Source organism: Anarrhichthys ocellatus, unplaced genomic scaffold (assembly GCF_004355925.1).
Source record: "Anarrhichthys ocellatus isolate YVR2014 unplaced genomic scaffold, GSC_Weel_1.0 scaffold16, whole genome shotgun sequence".
NCBI classification, from domain to species: domain Eukaryota; kingdom Metazoa; phylum Chordata; class Actinopteri; order Perciformes; family Anarhichadidae; genus Anarrhichthys; species Anarrhichthys ocellatus.
The window spans coordinates 9,414,960-9,442,238 of record NW_022280046.1 but is presented as its reverse complement, the minus strand read 5'-3'; the positions used below and the strand labels follow the sequence as shown (position 1 = coordinate 9,442,238).

The window sequence follows — 27,279 nt, the reverse complement described above, 5'->3', positions numbered from 1 at the left end:
AGCCAAAAACCTGTCTCATGACTGAACTCTAAAATAAAATCGAAATTTCAAGCTGGAGTGGGCAGCGAGTTAGCTTAGCTTGGCATTACAGACTGAATTGGGGTAAACAGTTGTTTACTGGGCGGCATCCAAAGCTGACAAAATCCTCCTATCAGCACCTCTGAATGTGTCAAACAAACACAGGACTTTCACTCAGGGGGCTGGCGTTCGTGTCCCATGTGACACCAAAATATGATTTTTACGGCACGAGTCATAAAGCGTTACTTCCGTAGCTTATGTTATGTTACAAGCCTACTTACTTCAAGCCAAACCATGATGTTTTGTTGCCTAAACATAACTGCCACTGTTTCATAATTTCATCCACTTGTTACAATGTTAACACACGCAAACCTTCAGCGTAAGGCTGGCCTCGTATCATTACACTACAAAAAAAAAGGAACAAATGTTGTATCTGTTGCTGGACTGCAATAAGCCCGTCCAATCAATTCATCTTGCTCGAATTAAATGACTGGGCGGTCTAGCTGCCTGTCTAACTAGCTACCTGTGTGCTCGTCACCTCTATCGCAAGCTGCTAGCTTAACAGCTTTGAGTACAAACAACAGCCATGTTGGTTGTTTACGTTCATGATGATCCTTTTAGGGGAGTGGCTTTTGAGGGAGGCCTGAAGGGACAGGCCCAGTCAGTATTGCTGACTTGGCAACTTTTTCGCTAGACTTTTAAAACTATTGCTGCTAGCTACTTTCATTGGAAACGAGTTGGCAACACTGGACAGGGTTTTTTAATTGGATAATTTTGAAAATCTAGTGTATCCTTGCTAGTTTCTCAAGATTACCAACCCTAGCTTTCTTATCAACAATAGGTACCTTTCTAGTTCTAAAAGAGCAACTCTTCAGCCTGATCATCTTTTTTCATGCATTCACTACGGAGAGAAGACACAAACAAAATAACAAAAACAACGAAATAGAATAGTAACACGACCTTCCTGTCGGCGTGTAAACAGCAAAAAGTTCTCATGACAGACTGTAAAGTGAAGTGAACGAAATGTTAGTAAACTGGATGAATGATCCAGGAGTTTAGTTTGGAGTCATCTTAAAATGACAGTTCGCCTTTATTTCAACACTTCAGAGGGACACAATGCATAATAAAACATCATTGTGTATATTGTGTGTGTGTGTGTGTGTGTGTGTGTGTGTGTGTGTGTGTGTGTGTCCTGGCTCTCCTTCCTCATTGTGATGCGAGCGTGGTCGTTGTGTCTTCTGATTTGCTGACGGCCTTCTTTGGTGGCGTGCCCGTGAAAACATTAAAGCAGTCACACTGCCGTTCAGTGATTATCTCTGTGATCCCTCGCTCTTTACTCTTCTCTGTGACCAACCAAAGAAAAGAAGAAATAAATCTGCTGTGTGGACGCTTCTCCTGCTTCTTCTTCTTCTTCTTATGTCTCCTCATGTTCACTGCTCACTTTTCTGCTTACTGTCTTGTTTTCTGTCTCTTTAGTTCTTTTGTTACTGAATCCGGAGGTGGTACAGCGTTACACCTTATTTATTATGTTTGAATCACACAAATCTGTCCATGCTGCAGGAAACAATCACTTAATAAGGAAATAGTTAAGTTCATAGGTAGTTGTAATTAAGATTAAGAGTTGGCAGAAAATAATAACTAAAATATGTAAACCCATAAAATGTATATATGATACAAATTATCCACCATGTCAAGTATAAAATTGATTACAAAAATATTAGAATATATATGCAATATAATACTATACATTATATAATAGAGTATTAAATAATAAATTAAAACAATCGACTATAAAAAGTAGAATACAAATATAAAAGATATTATATAATTTTAATAATAATATATAAATTAATATCAGCTCAATCAGATTCATTTCAGAAGAAATGAGGTGAAATGACTCAATGCTCAATGAGGATGAATACGGGTTTACCAGAATATTTCAGGTTGGAGGTGCGTATGTTTGTGTACAGTGCATCCGGAAAGGATTCACAGCGCTTCACTTTTTCCACATTTTGTTATGTTACAGCCTTATTCCAAAATGGATTAAATTCATTATTTTCCTCAACATTCTATACACAACAACCCATAATGACAAAGTGAAAACTGTTTTTTGCAAATTTTTGCAAATCTATTAAAAATAAAGAACGAAAACATAACATGTACATAAGTATTCACAGCCTTTGCCATGACACTCAAAATTTAGCTCAGGTGCATCCTGTTTCCACTGATCATCCTTGAGATGTTTCTACAACTTGATTGGAGTCCACTTGTGCTAAATTCAGTTGATTGGACATGATTTAGAAAGGCACACACCTGTCTATATAAGGTACCACAGTTGACAGTGCATATCAGAGTATAAACCAAGCCATGAAGTCCAAGGAATTATCTGTAGACCTCCGAGACAGAATTGTATCGAGGCACAGATCTGGCGAAGGGTACAGAAAAATTTCTGCAGCATTGAAAGTCCCAATGAGCACAGTGGCCTCCATCATCCGGAAATGGAAGAAGTTTGGAACCACCAGGACTCTTCCTAGAGTTGGCCGCCCAGCCAGACTGAGCAATCGGGGGAGAAGGGCCTTAGTCAGGGAGGTGACCAGGAACCCGATGGTCACTCTGACAGAGCTCCAGTGTTGTTCTATGAAGAGAGGAGAACCTTCCAGAAGGACAACCATCTCTACAGCACTCCACAAATCAGGCCTGTTTGGTAGAGTGGCCAGACAGAAGCCACTCCTCAGTAAAAAACACATGACAGCCCGCCTGAATGCCAAGTGTCATGTCTGGAGGAAACCAGACACTGCTCATCACCTGGCCAATACCATCCCTACAGTGAAGCATGGTGGTGGCAGCATCATGCTGTGGGGATGTTTTTCAGCGGGAGGAACTGGGAGACTAGTCAGGATTGAGGGAAAGATGAATGCAGCAATGTACAGAGACATCCTCGACGAAAACATGCTCCAGAGCGCTCTGGACCTCAGACTGGGGTGACGGTTCATCTTCCAACAGGACAACGACCCGAAGCACACAGCCAAGATAACAAAGGAGTGGCTTCGGGACAACTCTGTGAATGTCCTTGAGTGGACCAGCCAGAGCCCTGACTTGAACCCGATTGAACATCTCTGGAGAGATCTGAAAATTTCTGTGCACCGACGCTCCCCATCCAACCTGATGGAACTTGAGAGGTTCTGCAAAGAAGAATGGGAGAAACTGCCCAGAAATAGGTGTGCCAAGCTTGTGGAATCATACCCAAGAAGACTTGAGGCTGTAATTGCTGCCAAAGGTGCTTCAACAAAGTATTGAGCAAAGGCTGTGAATACTTACGGATGTACATGTTATGTTTTCGTTCTTTATTTTTAATAGATTTGCAAAAATTTGCAAAAAACAGTTTTCACTTTGTCATTATGGGTTGTTGTGTGTAGAATGTTGAGGAAAATAATGAATTTAATCCATTTTGGAATAAGGCTGTAACATAACAAAATGTGGAAAAAGTGAAGCGCTGTGAATACTTTCCGGATGCACTGTATGTCAGTGCCGTGGGGCGTGGAGATGTAACTTTCTGTCGCCTAAAGGAAATTGTCTCATCCTTCTTCGAGAACCCACCAGCCTGAGGGCGAACACAACCTGACCCACCGCAGGGGAGGGTGTGTGTGTGTGTCTGTGTGTAGGTGTGTGTGTGTGTCATCAGGCTTTGATAGAAAATCTCATCTTGAAAACATGACTGCTTCAACCCATGTCGACTTTTTAAGAAGCCAATTCAGAGGTAGCCTTGTTATTCAAACATCTATGAGTTTGTCCATCAGAGCAGTCTTAGATTTGTTAGCCAAATATTCACATACTTTTAAGAACCTTGTGATCCTATGATACCGGTTCTTGTGTTTTCGCTGTATTTCTCATACTGGGACTTTTTGTGCTGTGGATGGCTTCCTCATCATCCTTAATTCTAATGAGGGTCTGGACATCTTTTAACCCAAGCCATGATGTTTCCCCCACTTCAACCAAGTTATTTTTGTGCCTAAACGTGGACCAACAAAGTATTAGATCATTGAGTATTTGTTGGGCTCCAGGAATGGATATGTGGGTCAGTTAGCCCACTGATTTGGCCCAGAATGAAATATCGCAACACCCATTGGATGGATTGCCAGACTTTTACAAAATACCTTGAATATGAATGACATTCATTTGTGTTCGATGCTACTCTACAATAATGGAAACTCTGATGATATTTAAACTACAGAAATGACAACCAGCACTGTGACACTTCATCCTAAATGTTCAGAAAAACAGCTTGTTTGTTTGTTTTTTACAAGCAGACCTATCGCTTTACAGAGCTGGCAGCTGTAGACTCTGAGTCATGTTTAATATTTAGACAAACGTGTTCTTCCAACCTTGTAACAGTTGACTCCTCCATGCACAAAGCCAGCTTCACAAATAACTGTTTTTTCCCAGTTTGGTGTGGAAGAACTTGACCTCAATCCCATATTTACATTACATTACAGTCATTTAGCAGACACTTTTATCCAAAGCGACTTACAATTCTATCACATTTCTACACCGTAGGGAGCAATTTTGGGGTTAAGTGTCTTGCTCAAGGACACATCGACATGCGACTAGCACAGCCGGAGCCGGGGATCGAACCACAGACCCTCTGATTGAAGGACGGCCCTGCTATCCACTTAGCCACAGTTGCCCAACATATGGAACAACATATGGTACAAGAACGGGACCGTTGCCTTCGAGCCAAGCCCTTTTCACCCAATTCACCCAATATGTTGGACTTCACTGTTGCTCTTCCATCTGAGTGGGAACAAATACCTCCAATTGTTTTTTAATGACTTGTTCAGTATCACATACGCCTGCAACGTTTGGGTACATTTGGGTACGTTTGGCCACGTATGGCCACGTATTGTATTTCAGAGTACGAACCCTGTTTCAGTTTCTGGCTTCCTTCTCTCCGTCTCGCTCTCTCAGAACCCGGCGTGAGCAGGAACCTCCAGTTCCTCCAGCGTCCATCCAGTGGAACGGCTCAACTGGGAACCGACGCCGTGCTGGAATGTTCCGCTTCCGGATACCCGACTCCGAGCATCCAGTGGAAGAGAGGAGAGGAACTGATCCAGAGCTGGTATGTCCACCTGTCTGTTAATATTGCACGTTGTTCTGAGATAATCCAAGTTTAACCCACATGATAACCTATATTCTCTACTCAGGGTATAGTTTGTCCAGTAGAGCCCTACATGTATCCCAACACGGCCCAATCATTCATATAAGTCCAGTGATTATATATTACATTGTCAGTAAATGTTATAAAAAGACCAAAACCAACAATGAATGTGTCCGACTAACAAGTACTGTGTGTCAATCGCCATCAATGAGCCACACTAGCCGTGTTTCCATGTATTTTCTTGCACGTTTTGAAGGATCATATAAATGTTTGACGAAAGTGCACATTAGCTTTGTGTAGAGAAACTGTAGAGGTTTAAGGTGGTTTTGCCTTTGAAGAAAACCAGTCGACGCACTTAATAGAATAAAGAAAAGCGGTTGCCGAATAAATTCAGCGGCAGTGGCCTTTACTCGTCGATTACAATCATTGCATTGGTTTGTTTTCATCTCCAGACAACTTGAAACATAGCCAAAACTAGCTGACATGAGAAATTATTGACAATTGAAACTAATTCCTGAAAACTCATGCATGCAAAGATCAGGGGTCTCAAACTCCCGGCCCGCCACGTCATTTTATGTGGCCCACGAATCCGCCAGTAAAAAAAAAAAAAAAAAAAAAAAAAAAAAGAAAAATTAAAGTTAGACTTGATAATAAAAAGATCCCCATAGTCGAAATTATGAGATAGAAAGTCGAGGTTATGAGATAGAAAGTCATAACTATGATAGAAAGTCATAATTCTGAGATAGAAAGTCAAAATGATGAGATACTTAAACACACAGTCACAGAAGCAGCTCTTTGGCTGGTTACCCTACATGGGACATGGAAATGTATTGTGAGTACATTGAAGACTACTTTAAACGTAGCTTTAAAACACATGAAATACTTCACGTGGGATTGTGCAAACGCACCCTTCAAAGGATTTTAAGCATTGAACAAAGTTATTGTAATAACTTGTGTTTGATATTTGTCTTTGCTATTTTCTTTAATAGTTTGATCTTTGATAGAGTAATGTGGGTTTCTTAACCCTAAATTAAAAGGATTTAAGTTATGATAACAGAAATGTGCTTAAATATATTTTTACATTTATATAACTGCATGTACAATATTTTTACACTTGAATAAACAATAATCAAATGCAGAGACAGTTATTTACCAATATGTTAGGAGTAGTTACATTTACACAGTCTTACATTTACAACCGGCCCTTTGAGGGCGACCGTGGCGCTGATGTGGCCCAGAGTGAAAATGAGTTTGAGACCCCTGGGTTAGATGGTTAGATGGTTTATTTCCAGTTCGCAACCTCTACTTCTTCTTCTACTCTGTTTAATGGTACAATACAGACATGCGTAGCCAATAGCACCAACTTCTGACAAAACTACGCTGTAGCCAAGTATATCTGCTGCAAAGCAGTCGATGGAAACGCTACAAATTTGCATTTCTTTATTGCAAAATTACAAAAGTTATAAGTTAATTGAATGGAAACATAACGCTGTTGTTGCTTGAGTTACTTCATTACCACGAATACACACACACTGAAGTATACTGTACATATTTTGACTCAATCCCACAACGTAGATTAATACGCAGCTACAAATAGTCCCGAACAAATGCACTATTTCCACATGGGGACCGACTGCTTTAGGAATCTTCAGTAGAAACCAATGGGCCCTGTCTGAAAGTAGAGGGACAGGATTTGTTGACAATGAGAACATTTGTAGAATTAACCAGACTTATCATTTTATTAAGAAAGCTAACTTGAAAAAAAAGAATGTGCTGAACGAAATCTACCTCACTCTTCCTTCCTCTGCAGGAATAAGAAGTACTCTCTGCTGGTGGGCAGTAATCTGATCATCAGGAGTGTCACTGACGACGACTCTGATACTTACAGCTGCACAGCCGGCAACAAGAATCACAACATCACTGCACACACTGAGCTGACTGTACTAGGTGAGCCAACGCACATTTTTTTTTGGTGCATTTTTGCTTTTATTTTGATAGTGACAGTACAGAGGTGACAGGAATTGAGGAAAGCGAGAAAAGATACAACAAAGGTCCCCAGTTGGCAGATGTGATTGCATGGATGACGTTATAAAAGCTAATTCTAATATCAACGCTACAACCATCTTAACCCTCAAAGAGGAATGGACTAAATGTCCCCACTCTCCAAAACGCACATTGGTCCTCACAGGGGAAGAAGTAAAAGAGCACACACGCACCTTCAGTCTTCTGTATTGTGTGGAAAATAGAAGATTAGAGCCGTGTCTCTTCACAAATTTCCCAAGGGAAAACCTGACAGGAAACTGTTAACAGCCTGACATCCCCAAAATAATAAAATTAAATAAAATAAAATTAAATTAAATAAAATTTAAAAAAATTCTGTATCCATCTGCTGACAGGCCCCTCCTTTCTGCTGACACTCTCCGCCAGAATCAAAATGTGCTCATGAAATATAAAATTGGAGCCGTCTGTTTGCTTCAGGAGGTTTTCATAAATATCATATGTTTGTATTTATTCTCTGACTGTTCCCCAGCTGCTGGTGGTTTCTAACAGATGCTGCTCGTGCATTCAGGTGTGTTCAGCAGGAAGTCAGCCGGCTCAGCCGGAGAGGATCTGAAAACAGACCTCCACTAAAACAAAGCAAGGGCCTGTGTTGGTGGTGGCGTCGTACGGCTTCAGATGTCAGGGACGCAGGAAATACAATACAAAGAGGCTTTGTAACGGAGATGACGCATTGCAAGGTTTAGAAGGTCATCCAATGGTTTTAAATGGTATACGCTTCCTGGGTCCTAAATGGGAGTGATCATGGCGTGTTGCCCCCTCCACCTTGTTTGGATGGATGAATGCAGTTCAAGTTATGTTATGCATTATGAATGAATAGTTTCTTCATAATGCCATTATATCTTCTTTGGCTAACATTAGATATTTACACAGCTTACAGCCATATTTAGCGTTATGCAAGTTATTTTGCTAAGGCGGTTTGCCTATGTTAGTTGCCAGATTTCGCGAGACTCTGCTGGGACAGAGAAAAGTCTGGAACAAGTTACATTTTCTCCTGAAAAAGGCTGTTTCAGTGTCAGAATATTCAGAAGATATGTGGCTTGTGAAAAATGCTTTGGTGACTATAGGGAGAAAGAATAGGTCATAGACTGTGTTGACATCTCCCATTGGAGTTTCCTGCCGTAAGTCTCTTAAAGGGGCGGGTCAATGGCAAAACCCACCTCACACAGATACAGGAAACTGACTCACAGTGGACCATCTCCATTATGTAATGTCTCTGGTAATGGATTTAGAGTGTTGTTGTAGGGATTCAACTTTTTGCCTGTGGAGTGTATTCAGTTCTTTGAGTAACACGGCCATTCGTTCTTGCCATAGACTGTATATAAGAAGTAGACATAGTAGTCATGACGTCACCCATTGGTTAGTGGACTGCCGTTTTGAAACCTTGAGTTTGACATTTTAAACATCGCCATCTTGGATTTTGTCTGTCGCCTTCTTGGTTTTTTGCAACTAACGGTAGTGACCAGATTTGGACTTGGAGAAGTAATGCCATGGTAGGGACGCTGTACACAGCTCTACTAGCGACCTGTCAATTGGCTACAAGGTAGCCCCGCCCTAAAGCATACTCTGCTTTATCTGTTTGACTCTAAATGGACCATAAGTTACTAAATGAACATCATGCTGTATTGAAGAAGACTCAAAACTAGAGATTGAGACCATAAACTCATCTTGACAATGTTTACTGAGGTAATAAATCAAGAGAGAAGTAGAGTCATTTTCTCATGGTCTTCTAGAAAATCGGACTTTTTTTTTTTGCAACCAGAGAAGTCGCCCCCTGATGGCCATTAGAAAGAATGCAGGTTTAAGGCCCTTTAGTATTGGCTTCACCGTTCAGAAGCGAAGGTTGTGGCCTGGTCATCGTTATGCCAGTTTAATAGCAAATCTAATGATGATGTTGACAAAATGATGGATTAAAATGGATTTGTTGAGAGAGACGATCTGAGGAAACATCTGTTTGGGTCTTTTAAGTTGATTGATAGACTTGATTCTACTGTCATTATTTGTTGGGTTACTGTGGTAAGTGAAGTACTGTTAAGTCATATGAAGAGCATGACGAGTTATGATCTTTTGTGGCCAAAGTATTTGATCTTTTGTGGGCTCCATAAATGTTGTTCCCAAATTGATATACAGGCTCATCACCGGGAAACAACTATATCAGAGTTTTTTAAAAACATTAATGAAACATGAGACGGTATGTCTATTTCTTTCTGCGAGCAGATAGTTGAAATCAAACAGAAGCAGCTGTTGTTTGTTGGACTCGGGAGAAAATCTGCAAATTAACCTTCGGGTGTTTTCTGCCTCCTTCCAGCTGGGCCTCATCTCCGTGCTTTCATGTCTTTGTCTCAGCGTCCCCTCGGAGTCCGTCCCTGTGTTTCACATCACATTCATATTCTGTTTACACTCTGCTCTCAACAGTCGCCACCTGCAAACATCACACGATGTTTACAATAAACAGCCGCCGTCTGTGTCCTCGGCGCGGTAAGCGCTGTATTCTGACATGTTGAATTAGTGCCACAGAAACATGTCACCACTCATACGATGGTGAGATCGTTTAGTGCTCAAACTCACTCCATGTTCCTGAAAAGTAATAGAACAATAATTATTATTCTGTATTGTTCCTGTCCAAGCCCCAACCACAGAGCCTGATAAATACATTGTTCTTTAGGCAAGTTAAGAGAGACGCTGTGTGCATTCAAGCATACAGCAGCGTAAATTCTTTATTTATTTCATTTCATTTTTCTAAAAGTTTATTTCTTATTTTCTCTGTCAAGTGTATAACTAGCTTTTACCTTCGCTGCCTAAATGTCCCACCATATTTGCTACAAAGTGACACTACTGCTCACATGGATATTTTTTACAACCGTAAGCAGCCTCTCTAGTCATTAGAGTTAATCATTAAAGAAAACTCTAATACATCTAAACGATACGTCATTTTTAAAGCAACGTAGCTTTCGATCAATCTGGCAGAGGGGGAGTGAAATGTCTGTGTGGACACATTTCACAATAAATCTCAGAGGAGAAATCCAAGACCCTCCGCTTGTTCTCTGAAAAACGTTGTTGATGCATGTTGACGCTGGGAAATAAGACAGCAAACTTCCCTTCTTCTAAATATTACTTTCGCATAAAACGAAAATTGCACTGTGCGTTTTTGTTGTGTTTTAATTTTGTAGTCATTTTAAGTCAAACCATGACAACTAGGTAGTTTTGTTGCCCAAACGTAACAAACTATTTAAGTAGCGTTGATTTCTTCTTTAGTTGAATGGGAACATTATTTTGTAGGAGACAGGGTTGGATGAGTTGACAGGCACCCAGAGATGTGCTAGATATTTCTGAATCTGAGGTATTCATGAAGCGAAAGCAAAATAAAAATGAATAAAAAGAAGCCACAGTTTTACAGGTGTGCAGGTGTTTTGCCGTTAGTCCAAGATGTCCTCCCAGCTTGTGTCTTTTTTTCGGGCCATACTGAGCTGGGCGGATAAACACAACGGCAAAATAAACCTTACGAGGAAACCAAAACACCGTTACAGAAGTGAAGCGTTACAGAATTCCATTCCAATGAAACACAAGCTATGCAAACCCAAAAACTATTAACTAAAGCCAATATGAATCTACACATAACTCAAACTCTGTACACCTTCTACATCAACAGAATATCCCCATCTATTAAACATAAGGTGAAAGATGTGATCAGGATAACCCTTCTCAGTAACTTATGTTAAAAACGCTGATCCTGTAGATTTCCTACACTTCATGTATTTCAATCTGTTTTTCTGTCACTTCTTCACATTAAACGGTCTTTGATAAAACGTTTCAGGGCTGAAGCAGACTGGGGATTTAAACTGAGGTTTTCTTCTTATCAAGACGAGCCTGCAGCGATCTGAATGCACTCTGGGTTTATTTATTCCGTCTGTCTGTCTTTTATCTCTCCCTGACTCATCTACAAATTCAATTTAGTTGATAAGGTGAAAAGTTTACTGACACGCTACATTAACACACACTTTCTCTGCATATTTGTGGACTTTTGTGTCGGGTTAACAAGACATGCACACACTCAGAGAAAAAACAAGAGATCCCTCTACTGTTTTCTTTTTTTTTTTATTATTATTTGTCTTTTATAACATGCACACACTCAGAGGAAATGTTAGAAGTTTAAGCAAAACAACTCTTGTCATACTCACGACTGCTGCTCTCAGTTTCTCTTTTTAATGGCATTTTAATTACCTCCACCATGGAGGTTGAGTTTACAGTTCGTTGGTTAGTTTGTTTGTCAGTTTATCAGCTGATTCACAGAAAAACTACCGGCTTGAATTTGGAGCTTTTGGGGGAAAGGTGTAGCATGAGCTAAAGAAGAACTCAATACATTTTGATGCAGATCTGAAACACAGGGCAGATAAATATATCTCACTTATTTCAACTGAGTGTCCTTCTAGTTTACCAATAATGTCCATTTGCTTTCTTCTTCACCAGTTTTGAAGTTACTGTGACTTTACTATTAGTAATAATTCCTGTATAGATGTTTCACATTAAAAACCTTCCAGCGCCTCAAACGCCATGACCATGTTCTTTTTCTGGTGGGCTTTTAATTTGAAACATTTGCATTAAATGTTGAGTTTCATTGGTGGTATCGCTTAAAAGAGATTGGAAAGTTGCAAGGTGGGCAATGAGGGATTTAAAATTATATTTATGAGAGGGCTTATTTGAATACAGGCACAGGTTTGAACTGCATGTTGTATGATTCAGAGTGTGAAGAGACCTGTTTTGGTACACAAGAGCTATGATAGTCAAATGTTGTTCATTTTCTAGACTTATTTCAAGCATCACTACTAGAAGGGTTGGAGTTTATTTACCATCCTGAACCTCCCTTTTGCAGTGAGGATCCTCATTTAACCTGCATCTCGGAACGTACATCTTCCAAAGAATTTTGGAACAATTAAATTAATACCCACTGTTTATGGCCTCAAAAAATGTTTTTAATTTACATTTACTGAGGCCAAAAGTCCACCAAAGACATACAAAGGGAATTAAATAATGGAACCCATGAAAACGTACAGATGAAATTTAAAAAATGCATTTTGATGGAAAATGTGGCTGCTGTTTGACACGTGGCAAGCTCACTATTCCAGTCTCTGTCTTGCATTTACATTAAGCTCATACAGAAGAAATATGTTGTGCTAATATGCCCCATTACACTTGTTTTTCACCCCAAATAGATGCAGTTAGAAGCTGATGAATATCCACAGTGTGGTGATGTATGGAGAAGTGTGTTTTCTGACTTCACAGGGCAGTGACCATGATTAGATGATTAGGATAATGAACGTGTGTGTTCTTTCCCATAATAACGAGTGTGGCCCGGCTCATTAGCCGGTTCCTGTTAGCAGCTTAATGAAAGCAGCGAGAAACATAGTCAGTGCTGCAGCTATCAGTCATATTCAGTGTGCTGCTGACAGCGCTAGCTGCTGGTGCTAGCGCTGGATGCTAATGGAAAAAAAATGGACAAGACGCTATGCTGTAGAGAGTGAGAGGGCTGACCCCATGAAACAAGTGAAACATCTCCACGTGACCATCTGCTTACAATCCTAAGATGGTTAAAGTGTTATTAGGGTGTTCTTTGAGGTTTTTAAAGAGTTTTTATAAGAGTGTTACTGTGTTCTCAGTAGTGGTGCAACAAATCATAAAACTCACGGTTCAGATCGGACCACGGATCAGAGTCACAGATCGGATCAAGACAAAAGAAAAAAGAGAGAAAATATATCTTTTAGAGATCCCTGATCATGTTTTTTTTGCCGCTGGAATTAATTGATGATCATTGATGATCCACATTAGCAGATACAGATCCCTTTGTTGTTTGATAGCAGCTGTTCAAGACACCGTCCCAACATGGTTTTTAACCACTCTGGCGTCAGTAAGCCATACATTTTTTTAAATGTTATCCTTTTTCTTTGATATTGTTAGTGTTGTTTCATAAAGGCATACAATTCAATTATTAGGAAATAAAAGATTGTATTGTTATGGATTAAAACAAATCTTGTCATTAGTAGTTTTAATGATGTATTATTAGATTTAATGTAATCAGCTCATAATTTATCTCTAATATCTATTTATGTTGTTTTAAAACATCTCATTCAAACAATTGTTTCAAGTTTCTCACCAACACTACAATTTACTAGATTACATGTGAAACATTATGATGCGTTATCATTTATCCAATTCTTATTTTTACCAAACAGAACTTGAATGCATCATCAAGTAACTGAATGGAACCTTCGTTTGTTAGCTGTGTTTTTTTACAGTGTAACATTATCAGAGATCAGAGACTAGAAAAGCATAAATGATTTCCTGATCTCATATTTTACTGAATATTGGTGGATAACGATCATCAACGATCATTTAACGTTAAACTGTAATTAATCCGCGGCTCACATGTAGGCCTATGCCGATCTCTACGGATCACGGATCACCAGCGGTCCGTTACACCACTGGTCCTTAGGTCACTACAACCTGTATAACAATACCTTAAAGTGTTCTTAGGGTTTTAAAGTGTTGTTATAAGGGTATTACCATGTTGTTAGCGCATTATAGTGTTGTTATAAGTGGGGCATTGCTGTTGGGGGATTATAGTGTTGGTATTAGGGTTATAATGTGTTGATAGGGTGTTATAGTGTTGTTACAAGGGTGTTACAGTTTTTAAGGGATTATAGTAACTGACACAGGACTTTCGTCCAGGATATCGCTGTTCGTTTCCTGTGTCAAACTAGAAGTAAACATTATCTATTCGTCATGCCAGTCATGTGAGTCCTCAGGTGCGTTAGTGAGGTATGGGTTCTTGTTGCTCCCTGTGAAGAGGGAAGTTTATTTTGAAAGGATGCTATGTGTAAAGAGTGAATATTGACAAGCCGACACTGGAACGAATAATTCTGACGCATTTATGACATCAGAATCTTTACACTGGCACTTCAAAGCATCTTGTGCTGATGGCTCAATACAGTGATGTACTCATGGAAACACCCTGACAGTGTTGATGTGCCACCAGACACAAATAAGTCTATTCTGCAACGCAAGCGCTTCTAAACCTCAAGCTTCGCATGCTTGTTTTTAAAGTAAGAGTGGTTTGGTGTTAATGGAGATATTGCTAATGCAGCTAGGATTTCACAGCAGTCGATCAGACACACGCGCAACTTAAACACTTAACACACGCACTCTAATTCACAGCAGACCGATTGCTTTAGTCTCCGTTAGTCTGCAGTGATTGTCTCACTTCACTGTGGGATCATGAAATCCCTCTCAATGAAAGACGACACAGACACACACACACACACACACACGCACACACAATATACTGCTTGTGGCCCGCGGGGCTCCTCTCCTGATTAATTACAGGCTCTGTGAATTACTGTGGGTGTTTTAGAAAACATTTAACGAGCTGCCAAACTCCCCCGCTGAGCCACCGGCTGGCCTGCTGCCGCTCGCTCGAAGACACTGAGCCGCCGATTGAAAGGCATGAAAGAGAGAGGAGGGGGGTGGGGTGGGGGGTCACAGGGCTCCTGTAGAGAGAGGGAAGTCTTCACTAATACAGAGGGAGGATTTAAGTCCGTCAATATGTCCAGCCAAGACCAGGACGACTTCAGTCATAAAAGTAATAATAATAATAATAATAATAATAGTAATATTATTACATTTAATTTAATGCCGCCTTTTATGGCACTCAAAGTCACCTTAGCCCACATAAAATCAGATATAAAACATACTATAAACAACAAGCACCAATAATAAAAGCATCAATAAGTCAACAGTAGCACATACATTATGCAACAGAGCACCAGTAATAACAATCAATGAAATTAGAAATGAATCAGAATGTATAAACTGCTCATTACGCTCCGATATTTATACATCAGAGTATTTTGTTCTCCACATTGAAAAGAAAAAAACAAGGCGTCCTGGAAGCTGCTTTTAATCCAAAAATAACTTTAATTCAATTTGAAGTATCACAAGGAGTTGGAGGAAACAGAGGGATAAATATCGTTTAAAGCCGTATGAGTAAGTGCACATTGCGTTATATAAAATCTTTAATAAAAAAGTAGTGCTGTGTTAGATCCCTCTGTCACCTCACAGTCATGATTCTCACAGATTAAATTCACTTTCATCAGATTCATCTCCGTGCCCTCAGAGCAGAGAGAGCAGGTGGAGTCCAGAATGGGTTTCACTTAGTTTAGCACTACGGGAAGAGTAGCTACTAGTCAGGGGGAACTGTAAACTTGTTTAAACCCTCCTTGCAACAATTCCAAAGCCGTCTACATGATTTCATTGAAGAGTTGAATCAATAGAAAGAAACAGCACAAATGTTCACTTAGGCTCCTTCATCGCTTCTGTTCTTCTTTCCTCCCTGTCTTATATCTCCACTCATCCTGCATTCCCAAGCTATGAAAAGTGTTTTTGTTTTATTTAATGTGATTAGATGAAGTGAAACTTGTTGGTCCCTGTTGGGAGAAAGAAAAAGTAGTCACATCTGGATCTGTTTGATGTCACGTTGGCCTTGATTTAACTTTGACATATTCCTTTCATATTTCACCGTGTCTCTGTGTTATTGAAGTCTGATGACACAGGAGACAAAAGAGAGGCAGATGTGATGCTGAAGGAGAAAATGTTTTCCCCAAATGTTCATAAAAAATTGCATGATTCAGATTTTACCCGCTTCAGGATAAGATGCAAATCATATAACCACAAAGTCCCTTTTGTGCAGCTCTTGAGGACTTTACACACCAGTACGTGACACATAAGGACACAAAATGCAAAATGCTTGTGTTTGACTATTATATGTTCGGGTCTTTTATTTTGAAAGGTTTAGATCGAAAAGGAGTGGATCTGGTCTGCTCTGCCTTTGTCAAGGTTGTGGTTATGGTTCGCACAGTGTCCCTGTTATTTTTACATAAATATAGATGCAACTCCCGTTACGCACAATGTTTTCCAATTATGCATTTACTCGCGGTGCAAAAGCTCAGAAAAATCGACCTTATTCTGAAAAAACATGTAACTTTCTCGCCGTATAATAAAAATTCCCAAAATATGTTGATGGTCAAATTGACAAAAAAAAACGCCCCCGGTGTGTAAAAGCCTTTACCCCACCGAAATATTAACAATAACAATAACAGGGGTGTAGTGACCATTGCTTCCCAATAAAAAAGTCACTACGGTTGCTGTAATGCTTGTTCTGACACGTGCCATAAATAACAAAGTCAAGTTTCGAATATAGGCATTTTATTCCTCACATAGTCAGAGTTCACACTTTCTATTCAGTTATCCATTTTCTCCTCATACCAATAAATCATAACATTTGCATTTGTTAAATCTTCACAGTCAAAAACTGTTTGCTTCTACCTATTAGCAACAACCTGTGTCCAATGACCCCACTGATTATATTACCTGTGGCCTGAATCACACCGGCACTACGCCCCCATGTGGTGGGAGGTTGTACAAAAACAAAACAACAAAATGGCTCTTACAAGGGGTGAACAGAGCTTTTCATATTTTTATAAATATCTTTGCACACAGTTGCGACACAGTTTAGTGACAAATGAACAACGGACCCAGTGTTCAAGAGTAAGCTGACTAAAGGGAGTGAAACCAAGACACACAGGTGTTCAATGAGCGACACACATCCAGTGTGACATGATGCAACTCTGCTGGACATCTCATACGGCAGTTCAAAAACTCATGGCGGTCTTCATTTCTTCATTCTCTTTTGTCTCTGAATCCATCTTTCTGCCTCCCTCAGCGCTCTAATCACATCTCTCGTATGAACGAGAGGTTCCAGATTAAAGCCTTGCCGCCTCGTTTGTCACATATGTTCAGGCTGCTTAATCCGCCTCAGTCTGTCCAGTGCTGCTCATTTGTCTCTTTCTGTTCACAGGTTTTTATAATGCCCCCGTTGGGATGACTCCGTACACAAATCAAATCATCTTGATCCATGCTCCCCCCCCCCTCTCTGACTTGATTGAGTTCAAATCCTGGATTGTAAGCTTAACAGACAAAAGGATTTAGCATGACTTTTCAGCATGACCTGACCCTGACATGAACGGCCCGCTCGGCGTTTACCACCCATCGCGCTCCGCTCGAGCTTAAAGTCGTCGTAAGATATCGCTCGCCACATGTGACCTTGTGGAGGAGCGTCTTTCTCGGCTTGTCCCCGAAAGAAAACGCGTCTTTCGTGAAAATTGAAAAGCGTGAGGTGATCGGAAGCAGACATCTGTTCAACTTTACCATCTGCCGTCATCACTCTGTCTCTCTGGGTGATGCACATTGTTCAGATGTTTGGGACGAATCTTGGGAGATTCCCGTTCCTTCTGGTCGGTCAAATCGCCCTCCATTTTCATTGTTGTTTGTTGTCCTTAATTTTGCCATCTGTGTGTTATTTTGTTCGGGAATTGGTATTATGTAAAATTGTCCTCACTGTTGATTGGAAGTCCTTCTAGAATTGAAGGTTATTCTTATGATTTTTTACAGTTTAAACACAATCTGTTGTTTTGTTTCATTCCTTCCTCCTCTCTTTCCTTACCTCCTTCTAAACTTTAACCATCATGCTTCAGGCCACAGTTTGTATCAACACTCAGCAGTAGTGGTGGTCAAACGTGATCCGTACAGATCCCCCCTCATGGTTCAGCACCCATGTGAACCGCGGATTAATAACAGTTTAACGTTAACCATCACAGTGTGAAATAAAGTTTACTGACATCGTTATCCACCAATATTCAGTAAAATATGAGACCAGGACATCAGCCTTTATGCTTTTCTATTTGCTGATAATGTGACATTGTCAACAATAAATCTGTGTGTAAATCACAGACTGTATATAAGAAGGTTTAAATTGACAGGAGAGCTAGTAACGTTAGCAGCACCACAAACGGCCAAGGAACGAAAGTTCCGTTCAGTTACATTGTGATGCGTTCAGGCTCTGTTCAGTGAAAATGAGAATTGGGCAAAGGTAAATTGTAACATTATCATGATGTGTTCACATGTAATCTCCTGAAATGCAGCGTTGGTGAGAAAGTTCAATGAATCCAATTGTTTGAAGGAAACGTTTTCAAACAACATAAATAGATATTAGAGACAGAACTATACCCTGTTTACGCTAGCTCTAAGCAGCTTATAATACAATCACAATCATTAAAACTACTAATGACAAGATTTGTTTTAATCGATAAAAATACAATCTTTTACTTCCTTGTTTTCATGAAGACCAAAACAACTCAATAATTAACTATAACAAAGAACATTTAGAACTTTTGATGGATAACTGACTTCAGAGTGATTGAAATTATTGACGATAGCAAAAAATATATATGCTGGATCCTTGTAGACCAGCTGCTATAATCAAACGACAAAGGGATCTGTATCTGCCAATATGGATCATCAATTATCAGCAATTAGTATTGGCGGCAAAAAATTGTAATCGGGGATCTGAAAAAGTTATATTTGCTCCCTTTTTTCTTTTGTGTCGATCCGATTCGTGACTCTGATCCGTGATCCGATTCGAACGGTGAGTTTTATGATCCGTTGCACCACTAAATCGCAGCTTGTTTGACCTTTGACGTTGCACTCCTCTCCCTCTGTCAGAGTTTGTCTGAGTCCTCAATTCCTGCCGGTTTGTCATCAGCGATTACCTTAATGCCCGCCTCACCTGTTCGTCCGGACAGACAGCTCCAGCTGGGACGGACATGTGAGGCCTCTGTGCCTCAACTGTGCTGATCTGACAGGATTTGGATCTGTCGGACAGCGAGGGCCGCACCGAGCTAATTAGACAATAAGCGTATCTGCTGTGTCATCCTGAGACGATGGCCGCCGCTGCCATTGCAACCAGCTGGAAGTCCGTCCTTTCTGCTGCGAGCTGCAGTCGAGCAAGAAACCTCCAAAACACAGCTGTCTTTCATTTCTGTGTTCAGACTGCAGAGGACAATCAGTCAGAGACATTTTTAGAAGCAGAATAACAGCATCAAAGTATAGCCCAAAGAAAGAAAGACAAAACATTGAGAGGGCTGGAGTCACCTGTATGTAGACATTTCTTTACCATTACCTTTTAGGATAGCTTCCTTACTCCATTTATTAAATTCTCTAATTTAGATTAGCGCCGCTGTCAATCACAGTAAGCCCGCCCTAAAGCATACCCTGCTTTATGGTCTGTTTGACTCTAAATGGACCATAATTTACTAAACGAACATCATGCTGTATTGAAGAAGACTTGAAACTAGAGATTGGTTGAAAGTAAACAAAGGCTTGTCCACTACTTTATCATTTACAGGTAATGTTCTTTTTTTACTTTTTCTGGGTGGTCCCTGGTGTTTTGTCCTTCAATGATGCTGTAATTACTCCTCTCTTTGTGATAAGAAAATCATGTCGCCTCAATAGACCATTTCCACACCAACCACTCTGACATGTCATTGCAGGATAAACCTAGGTTTAATTAATGACATTAATTAGAGCCCTGTTCCAATTAGGTGGGCCATGGCCCTGATATTGTGCGTGCTGGGTCACTGGAATGACTGTTAGAGACTAAACACAGTGAGACCAAAATTAATTTTATCAATTACACCTGTTATTAGGAATGGAAATTTCAATTACCATGCTGTTACAGCGCACATTTCACAACACAAGCAGTCTATAGACACTAAATAAAGTAAAAAAAATGATGAAAAGGTAATTGAATGGGGTTGCTGTGATGTCAAGTGTGTTTATATCGGCAAACTACGGCAAGATTTATCCAGCCCGACTTGGAATTCAGATTTTGTTTCTGAGGTCAGTACAATGGATTGCAGACCAAAACGAGACCATGATGAGACGGCATCGAAGTCATCAAACACTAACGGTGATGATAGCAAATGCACAATATCGTTGATGAAAAAAATATGACACTAAAATATAGTTAAAAAAAACAAAACCTCTATCTTCGTTTTTGTCACCTTCCAACCTCTCCTCTCTCTCTGTCTCACACCGTGATGTGACCGCAGCACTCCATGTATGTCTCCGTCCTTCTTGTCTCTGTCCTCGGTCCTGTTAGTTGTGCTGGTTGACTGCTTAAATTACACAGCAAGAGTGAGATCAAATAAGTCAGCATTGACCTTTGGTTACACACGGGACGCCCTGACCGCCTGTCTGCATGGCCTCTGTCACTTCATATCACGTCACCTGACTTCCTCCATGACGTCCTGGCTCCTGTTACGTGGCTTATATCATTTTCAGAGGCATAGGTAAGAACAGTGAATAGGAACACTAATAGCGTGTTTTCCTCGTGTAATGACGGAACAAACTACCAATGGTTTAGCTATCATGGGGACGCCATCAGTTTCCCCCTTCATCACTCTCTAAACCTGTCCTGCTCTCACAGATCTGTCTCCCCCCCGCAAGTCGATTTACAGATTGATTACCGTTTCGGATTTTTTTGTTCGTGCTCGTTCAGCGGTTCTGTTGAAAATTAATGTAAAAAATTGCAACGAGAGAAAAAGCAGCGGCTCTCAGCACGAACAGCTTCATTCCTCTAATGAGGAGTCTTGATAGAAAATGTGTTTTCAGCGTACAAAGACAAAGGCTTTGCACTGATGAGGAGGAATCGAGTTCTCTCTGCGGCACAGAAATAAATGAATGGTTTTTACAAACACAAACAGAAGATGCTGCATAAAATACAAGACTCATTTCCAGGCTGATGACTGCCTGTGGATATCACATGTTTAAAAGTCTGCTGCATGTGTGGGTGGAGAGGAAGGACTCTGTTGTGCATTCAATTCTATGTCACGTTCTACTCTACTGCTCTGCTTTAAAGACACACATGTAGTTTGTTTTACTCTACTACGTTAATCAGACAGCTGGAGTTACTGTATGTAAGATAAGTAGCAGTGCCTCGACCAGTTACACGTTAATGCATCAACAAATAATCCTGCATCCGTATTGTCAGTTGTCACTGTGTTACTAGAGGAAACGGTCATTTTTAATCTAATAGTCACCGCCAACGGCAGTCAGTGTTTTTGTTTTATGCCTTTTTTACATAACATATTGTACAAAATACGCATCTCATGTGTGGAAAGCCTGCATTACAAACTGACTTGGGTGTTTCAATTGGCAGGGAGGGTCAAGTACAATCATGCCATGTATTAGTTGCATTATGGGAATAGACAGGATCAACATGTTTTGGACCTTGACCCAGACTCGAAATCAGGATATTTCGGCCTCTTTAGCTTCGATTTGGGCCTTTTTGAAAAAAAATGTCTCTTGTCCCCTTTAAGCACCAGTTAGGCACCTAGAAGGCCACCAACTCATGTAAAGCCCAAATTATATAACATTTCTTATCGGGAAAACATATTTGTTGTCTCAGAAGAACCATATACATGGTAAACACACATCATATATATTTAAAGTGTCTTTTAGCAGCCAACTGCAACACAACGGTGGTGTGTTTGAGCATCCGGCCCTCTAAAGCTTCAGCTAACATCAACCCTTCAGTCTGGAACGAATGAATGATTCACAACCCGGTAACTATTTCAGACACCATGTCCACAGAGAGAAGGATAAGGTGTGTGTGTGTGTGTGTGTGTGTGTGTGTGTGTGTGTGTGAGTGTAGTGAGCCTCCGTGGATGCACTTAATGACAGATAATTGGTGGTTAAGTACAGATATAAAGAGGCGGCTAACGAGTTTCTGTTCACACCAAGAGAGTTTAACCGAGTGTGTGTATGTGTGTGTGTGTGTGTGTGAATGTCCTTCACTGGTTATCACACACACATAAACACACACACACAAAGCAGATGTTCATTGAAATGAACGATTGAGCTGATTTCCATTTGAATGCTGAGTGGAAGTCATTATGGTGCAGCTATAGAGAGGTGACATCACTGATACCGTGTGTGTGTGTGTGTGTGTGTGTGTGTCTGTGATATATATATATATATGTAGAGAGAGAGAGTGATATCCTAGCAGCACATTATTCCCTATTGTTTGACATTGTCTTTGTTCCATCAGATTTCATGAACTTTTTTTCCCATAATGAATGATGATGATCCAGGTGAGAGTGTGTCAGGCTTGTTGTGTCTGGCGGAGGTCAGCCGGTTGTCTTTATTATCATATGAATGGCCGCTCTCAGCTGTTTCCAGCGGGGCATAGAATGGCATTAACACGGTTAAAAACGAGGCCTGTTGCCGTTTCCCATCACAAAGAGTCGCCTGAAAAATGAGCTTTTGTTAACACGTCTTCTCAGATGACCAGGTAATCAGCGTTAGACTCGCGGGTCTGCTGGAAAAAAAAAGAAGAAAAAGAAAGATTCAAACAATCAACCGACGCTGAGGGAATTCCCTGAACACAACAAAGGCTGCTGGGTAATCGGTAGCAGAGCGGTCGTCTTCCATAGCGACAAGGGAGATCGTTGAGGAAGAAGAAACACAGCTTTTTCTCTTCAGGTTTCTCCAACTAATGAGGAACCTGTTCCGACAGGAGAGGTCATGTCATAGTATCCGATGTGCGGCAACAGAGGAGATAGTCTAAAGATGGATTAGAGATAATATGTGTTATGAAAATAGATTATCACCTTGTGTGTGTGTGACTAAACAAGGCCCAAGGTAAACAGTGATCATCCTTCAAAATCAGAAGTCTTCTAAACAGTATTTGTATTGTTTCTACGGAGGTAGCTTCAAAGCTATTATGCCTTCCATAACTCTACTTCTTCACACGATAGAGGAACATATTTTCATGAAATCAATTTGCTTGGATTTCTGGGGGTCGCTCAGAAGCCTCTAGAACAGGGGTCCCCATCTGGCGGACCGCGGTCCAGATCCGGACCCAGGACCTAAAATCGATAGTTCAGAATCATACATGTTAGGCAGCGAATTTGTACTTTAACCGACGCATCTTATTCAGCCGTTACGGCACTTGTTCAGCGGTGCAGGACACACCGTCCCACCGTGATGTGATTGTGAATCACATCACGTGATACAGCTCAGCCAATCAAATATGAGTATTCTGACAAGTTTCCTGACTCGAGCGAGGTTTACACACACCGTGACACACGGGGGAGAGACGAGGAAATAGAAACAAGAGCAGGACAATTGCGCTAATCAGAGAGGTTATCTCACATGACGTTCTCCAAAAAGAGAAACGTGTTCAGAGAGAATAGAATTTATAAGCATGAATGAACAGACTCTTGTCTGTTAATTCTTCCCACAGGCAGTTAAAGCCAACATGTCTCATATGTTCAGAAACCATAACTATTGATAAAAGCGGCAAATGAAGCGACACTACGAGGCAAAGCACAACTCCTTTGAACAAACGTATCCACTCACATCTGAAATGAAGACACAGAAAATAGACCTAAGAGCCCAAAATGATCAGAATCACATGAATTCACTGCCCAACAATGATGTTAACAGAGAGAATAGAGCTGAAACAAGTGGTTTAATAACTACAGATAAAGATCATGCTCACTGATTTCTCTTTTTAAATGACAAAAATATAATATTGTGGCTTTTTTATTGACATCACTTCACACCTGAATGAACTGAATTTAAAGCTGCAGGACAATTCAGTGAAATTAATTTTTCTAAAATGAATTACTTTATTTTAAGATGCACATTTTTGAAAAGCTTTCTGTTATGTCAGTTATTCTTTAATCCAGCCATTATTGTACTTGAAATGAGAAGAACATTTATTTATGTATTTCTATGTGTTATTTATAATCCATCCAGTTAAATTTAAAAACTGAGAATAATAATTTGTTGAAATATAATTGATGTGTACTTTCTTTATTTGATTTGACGTTGTTACTACTACTAGGCTTCTTGAATATATATATATATGGCACTAAATATCGCAAGTTAGATATTATTGTAACGTTTCGGACCTTTGCCCGAGGAGATTTTCTCAATCTGGACCTTTTGGAATCTTAGTTGAAGACCCCTGCTCTAGATTGAGGCCTTGTTCCAGACCTCTGAATGTTCGCCCACATCTCACATTTGTTTAGCGATTCCAATCGGTCTTGTGTTTCCCCTCGTTGACGAATGTTTCAACCAGAATTTTATTCTTGTTTTTAATATTTAGTTGTAATTTACTTTTTCTATTTTAGTTGAATTTGTTGCCATATTTAGATATCATAGTCTTATTGGGCGACCGTTGCTCACAGGCTTAAGAGGGTCTGGTAACCGCAGGGTCAACGGTTCAATCCTCAACTGGGACGTGTCGAAGTGTTCCTGAGCAAGACCCTGAACCCCCGGGTGCCTGTCATTGGCAGACCACTGCTCCCTATATACAGGGATGGATCAAATTTCGTGTATATGTATATGATAATAAAAAGGTTTCTATTATTGTTATTCTATTTTGCACTTGTGTCAGTTTTACTTTTTTTGTGCACTTGATACTTATTACTCTATTGTTCATATACGTATGTTTATATTGTTTCTTGTTATTTTCCTGTTATATTCTTTGATCAAATTCTGGCAAAATAATTTCCTTCGGCATTAAGAAAGTTTTATCTGACCTTGTCATCTCTTATCTTATCTTTCTTTATCTTATCTTATCGTATTGTATTGTATCATATCTCATCTTATCTCATTTTATCCTCTCTTAGCATATCTTAACGTATCTTAACTTATCTTATGGTGCAGCACCATTTCTTCAACATCTATACAGATCAGCGAGGCAGGACAATACCCGGCTGCTGATTGGTTCAGACGTGTCCTCCCGTGTCTCTGGTGCTCAGTGTCTCGGACTGGTTCCTGCACACGTGTAGCAGCCGGTGTTGTTTGTGCACCGCTGTGTAGCTGTTGGCGTGCCGTGGCTGCAGCAGCTCAGGGTTTAAGGGAAATCGTTAGCTCTTAATTTGAGCATTACTGCAGTGATAAATTTACACCACCAGATAATGATGTATCGATGGGGGACAAATACACAACTCCCCCCCCTCTGCAAAGTTTCTACCTTTCCTCTCTCCCTCTCATCTTTTCTTTCATCCATCTCTTATCCTATTCTCACCCCTTACAGTTGTTTTTGTTGTTGCTCGCTCTCTTTCACTATTTCCTCTCCTTTCTTTTCATCTTCTTCCCCTTCACTCTTTTTGTCATCCTTTCGGTATCTCTTTCTCTTTCTTCTCTCGTGTTCCCTTCACAATTTCCCACACTGTCTTTTCTTTACCTCTGTCCTTTTTTTCTTTTTCTTGTCCTCCTTTTTTTCCTTTTCCCTTCCTTTTTCTCCTTCCACTTCATTCCTCTCCTCCTTGATATTCGTTCTCTTCTTTTTTTGTTTCTTTCTTCCCTTTTTTTCCATCCCTCGTTAACTTCTCGTCTTTTCGATTCATTGTATCCTTTTTTTCTTCTTCTTTTTGTCCTCTTTCTTCTTTTCTTCTTTTTTCATTCTTCCTTCCCATCCTCCACCCACCCCTCCTTCCTTCCTTTCATCTTCAAATATACACACATATGTGGTAATGTTCTGGTGTCCGCTTACTTTTGGCCCTGTACTATATTTAAAGTGTTAATATGTAACAGGGCTCATGAACGTGTGTGTGTGTGTTCATTGACAGTTACAGGACGTTCCCGTGTGTGTGTGTGTGTGTGTTCATTGACAGTTACAGGACGTTCCTGTGCGTGTGTGTGTGTGTTTGCTGATGGGGAGAGAATGTTTGTTGTCTTGACGCTGACGGCGTTGTCACGGTGCTCGCTGCTTCACGAGGCCTCCAGGCTTCGTCCTCATGCCCGTCCAGCCTCAAAATGGCTTCTGCCTTACGTCTCTGCTCCTCGCAGCCGCGAGCTGCTGTCCATGTTGTCAAAGACGACGTTCAGTGACAGCTGGAACATGGCAGCCACCTCGCCCGTCTCGCCCTCCTTCCTTCCTGTTTACACGTAGTGAGCCTGTAGACAGTTTACCAGCAGTCACTTCAGAGACAGGAGACAGCTTTTTTCCTTCAGACTTGTGCTTTAAAGCAGCCAATTGAACTCGGTCGTAGTGGAGAAGCCTCAGGTCCTAGCCTCTGGTTTAGCTTAGCTTCCTTCTCGTCTCTCCTCCCTCTCCTCTCTGGGGCAGCTTGGTGGCGTTTGATCCAGCAGGTCTGTCTGGTTGGTCGGCTGTGGGCAGTGATCGTCTGAAAGTCCGCTGCACTTAATCCCCACGCTTCCTTTTCAGATGTTGATGAATATATTCTGTCATAGGCCATAAGTGATAAACACGGAAAAAACAAATAAAGACTGGTCGCAGCAACTCAGCTATCTCACCCCTAACTGTGGTTTTAAGTTGGTAATCAGACTATAAACAATGAGCAGCGCATAGAAAAGGAAGTGTTGGCCCGGAAATCAGCCAGCTAGCTTAGCTTAGCATAACAAGATGAGAGAGAGGTTTTGCTAATTTAGAGCACAAAGGGAATAATAAATATAATATGCTGTTCTAAACATGCTAACATTCTAAAACTGTGTGTGAAATGTGAATGTTCCTCTCTTGTTCATGTGTTGTTTTGTGTATTTCTGCAGTGCCTCCTCAGTTCCTGAACTACCCGACCAACACGTATGCATACGAGTCCACGGACATCGAGCTGGAGTGTGCTGTGACGGGAAACCCGCCACCGACTGTTCGCTGGATGAAGAACGGAGAGGAAGTCATCCCCAGCGACTACTTCCAGATAGTGGTGAGTCACAGCAAAACCAGAAACTATACAGATATTATCTAGATTTACATATATAAGAAACTTTGAATCAGTATGTGGAAAATACCTCCACAGAGTTGGTGACAGTAAAGAATATCCAATTGGAATCCACACCTTCAAATATACATCCATATAGCATTAATCAGGAATCAATATATTGCAAATAACTATATTATAAATCTGTTCATACAATGTTGTTACTATTGTGATGACGACTTTACTTTTCTTCAAAAGACAATAAACTGTAGGACACTAATTCTTGAAACATCATTCATGAACCTAAATACAAAGTCACTCAGATAATGAGCAGTAGACACATATCCTGCTGTCACTTATACACATGTATATATATATACATATATATATACACACATATATATATATACATATATATATATA

General features: G+C 40.4%; 1 protein-coding gene across 1 annotated transcript in view; it reads left to right on the top strand.

The window, feature by feature from the left end:
* The window catches only part of dcc (DCC netrin 1 receptor), a 232,478-nt gene that overhangs the window by 80,138 nt on the left and 125,061 nt on the right, over positions 1 to 27,279 (top strand). Inside the window, exons 4-6 of the mRNA XM_031855714.1 lie at positions 4,984 to 5,134; positions 6,984 to 7,120; positions 26,708 to 26,862. Of these exons, the coding sequence (XP_031711574.1) occupies positions 4,984 to 5,134; positions 6,984 to 7,120; positions 26,708 to 26,862 (443 nt within the window). The remainder of the gene's footprint in view (positions 1 to 4,983; positions 5,135 to 6,983; positions 7,121 to 26,707; positions 26,863 to 27,279) is intronic.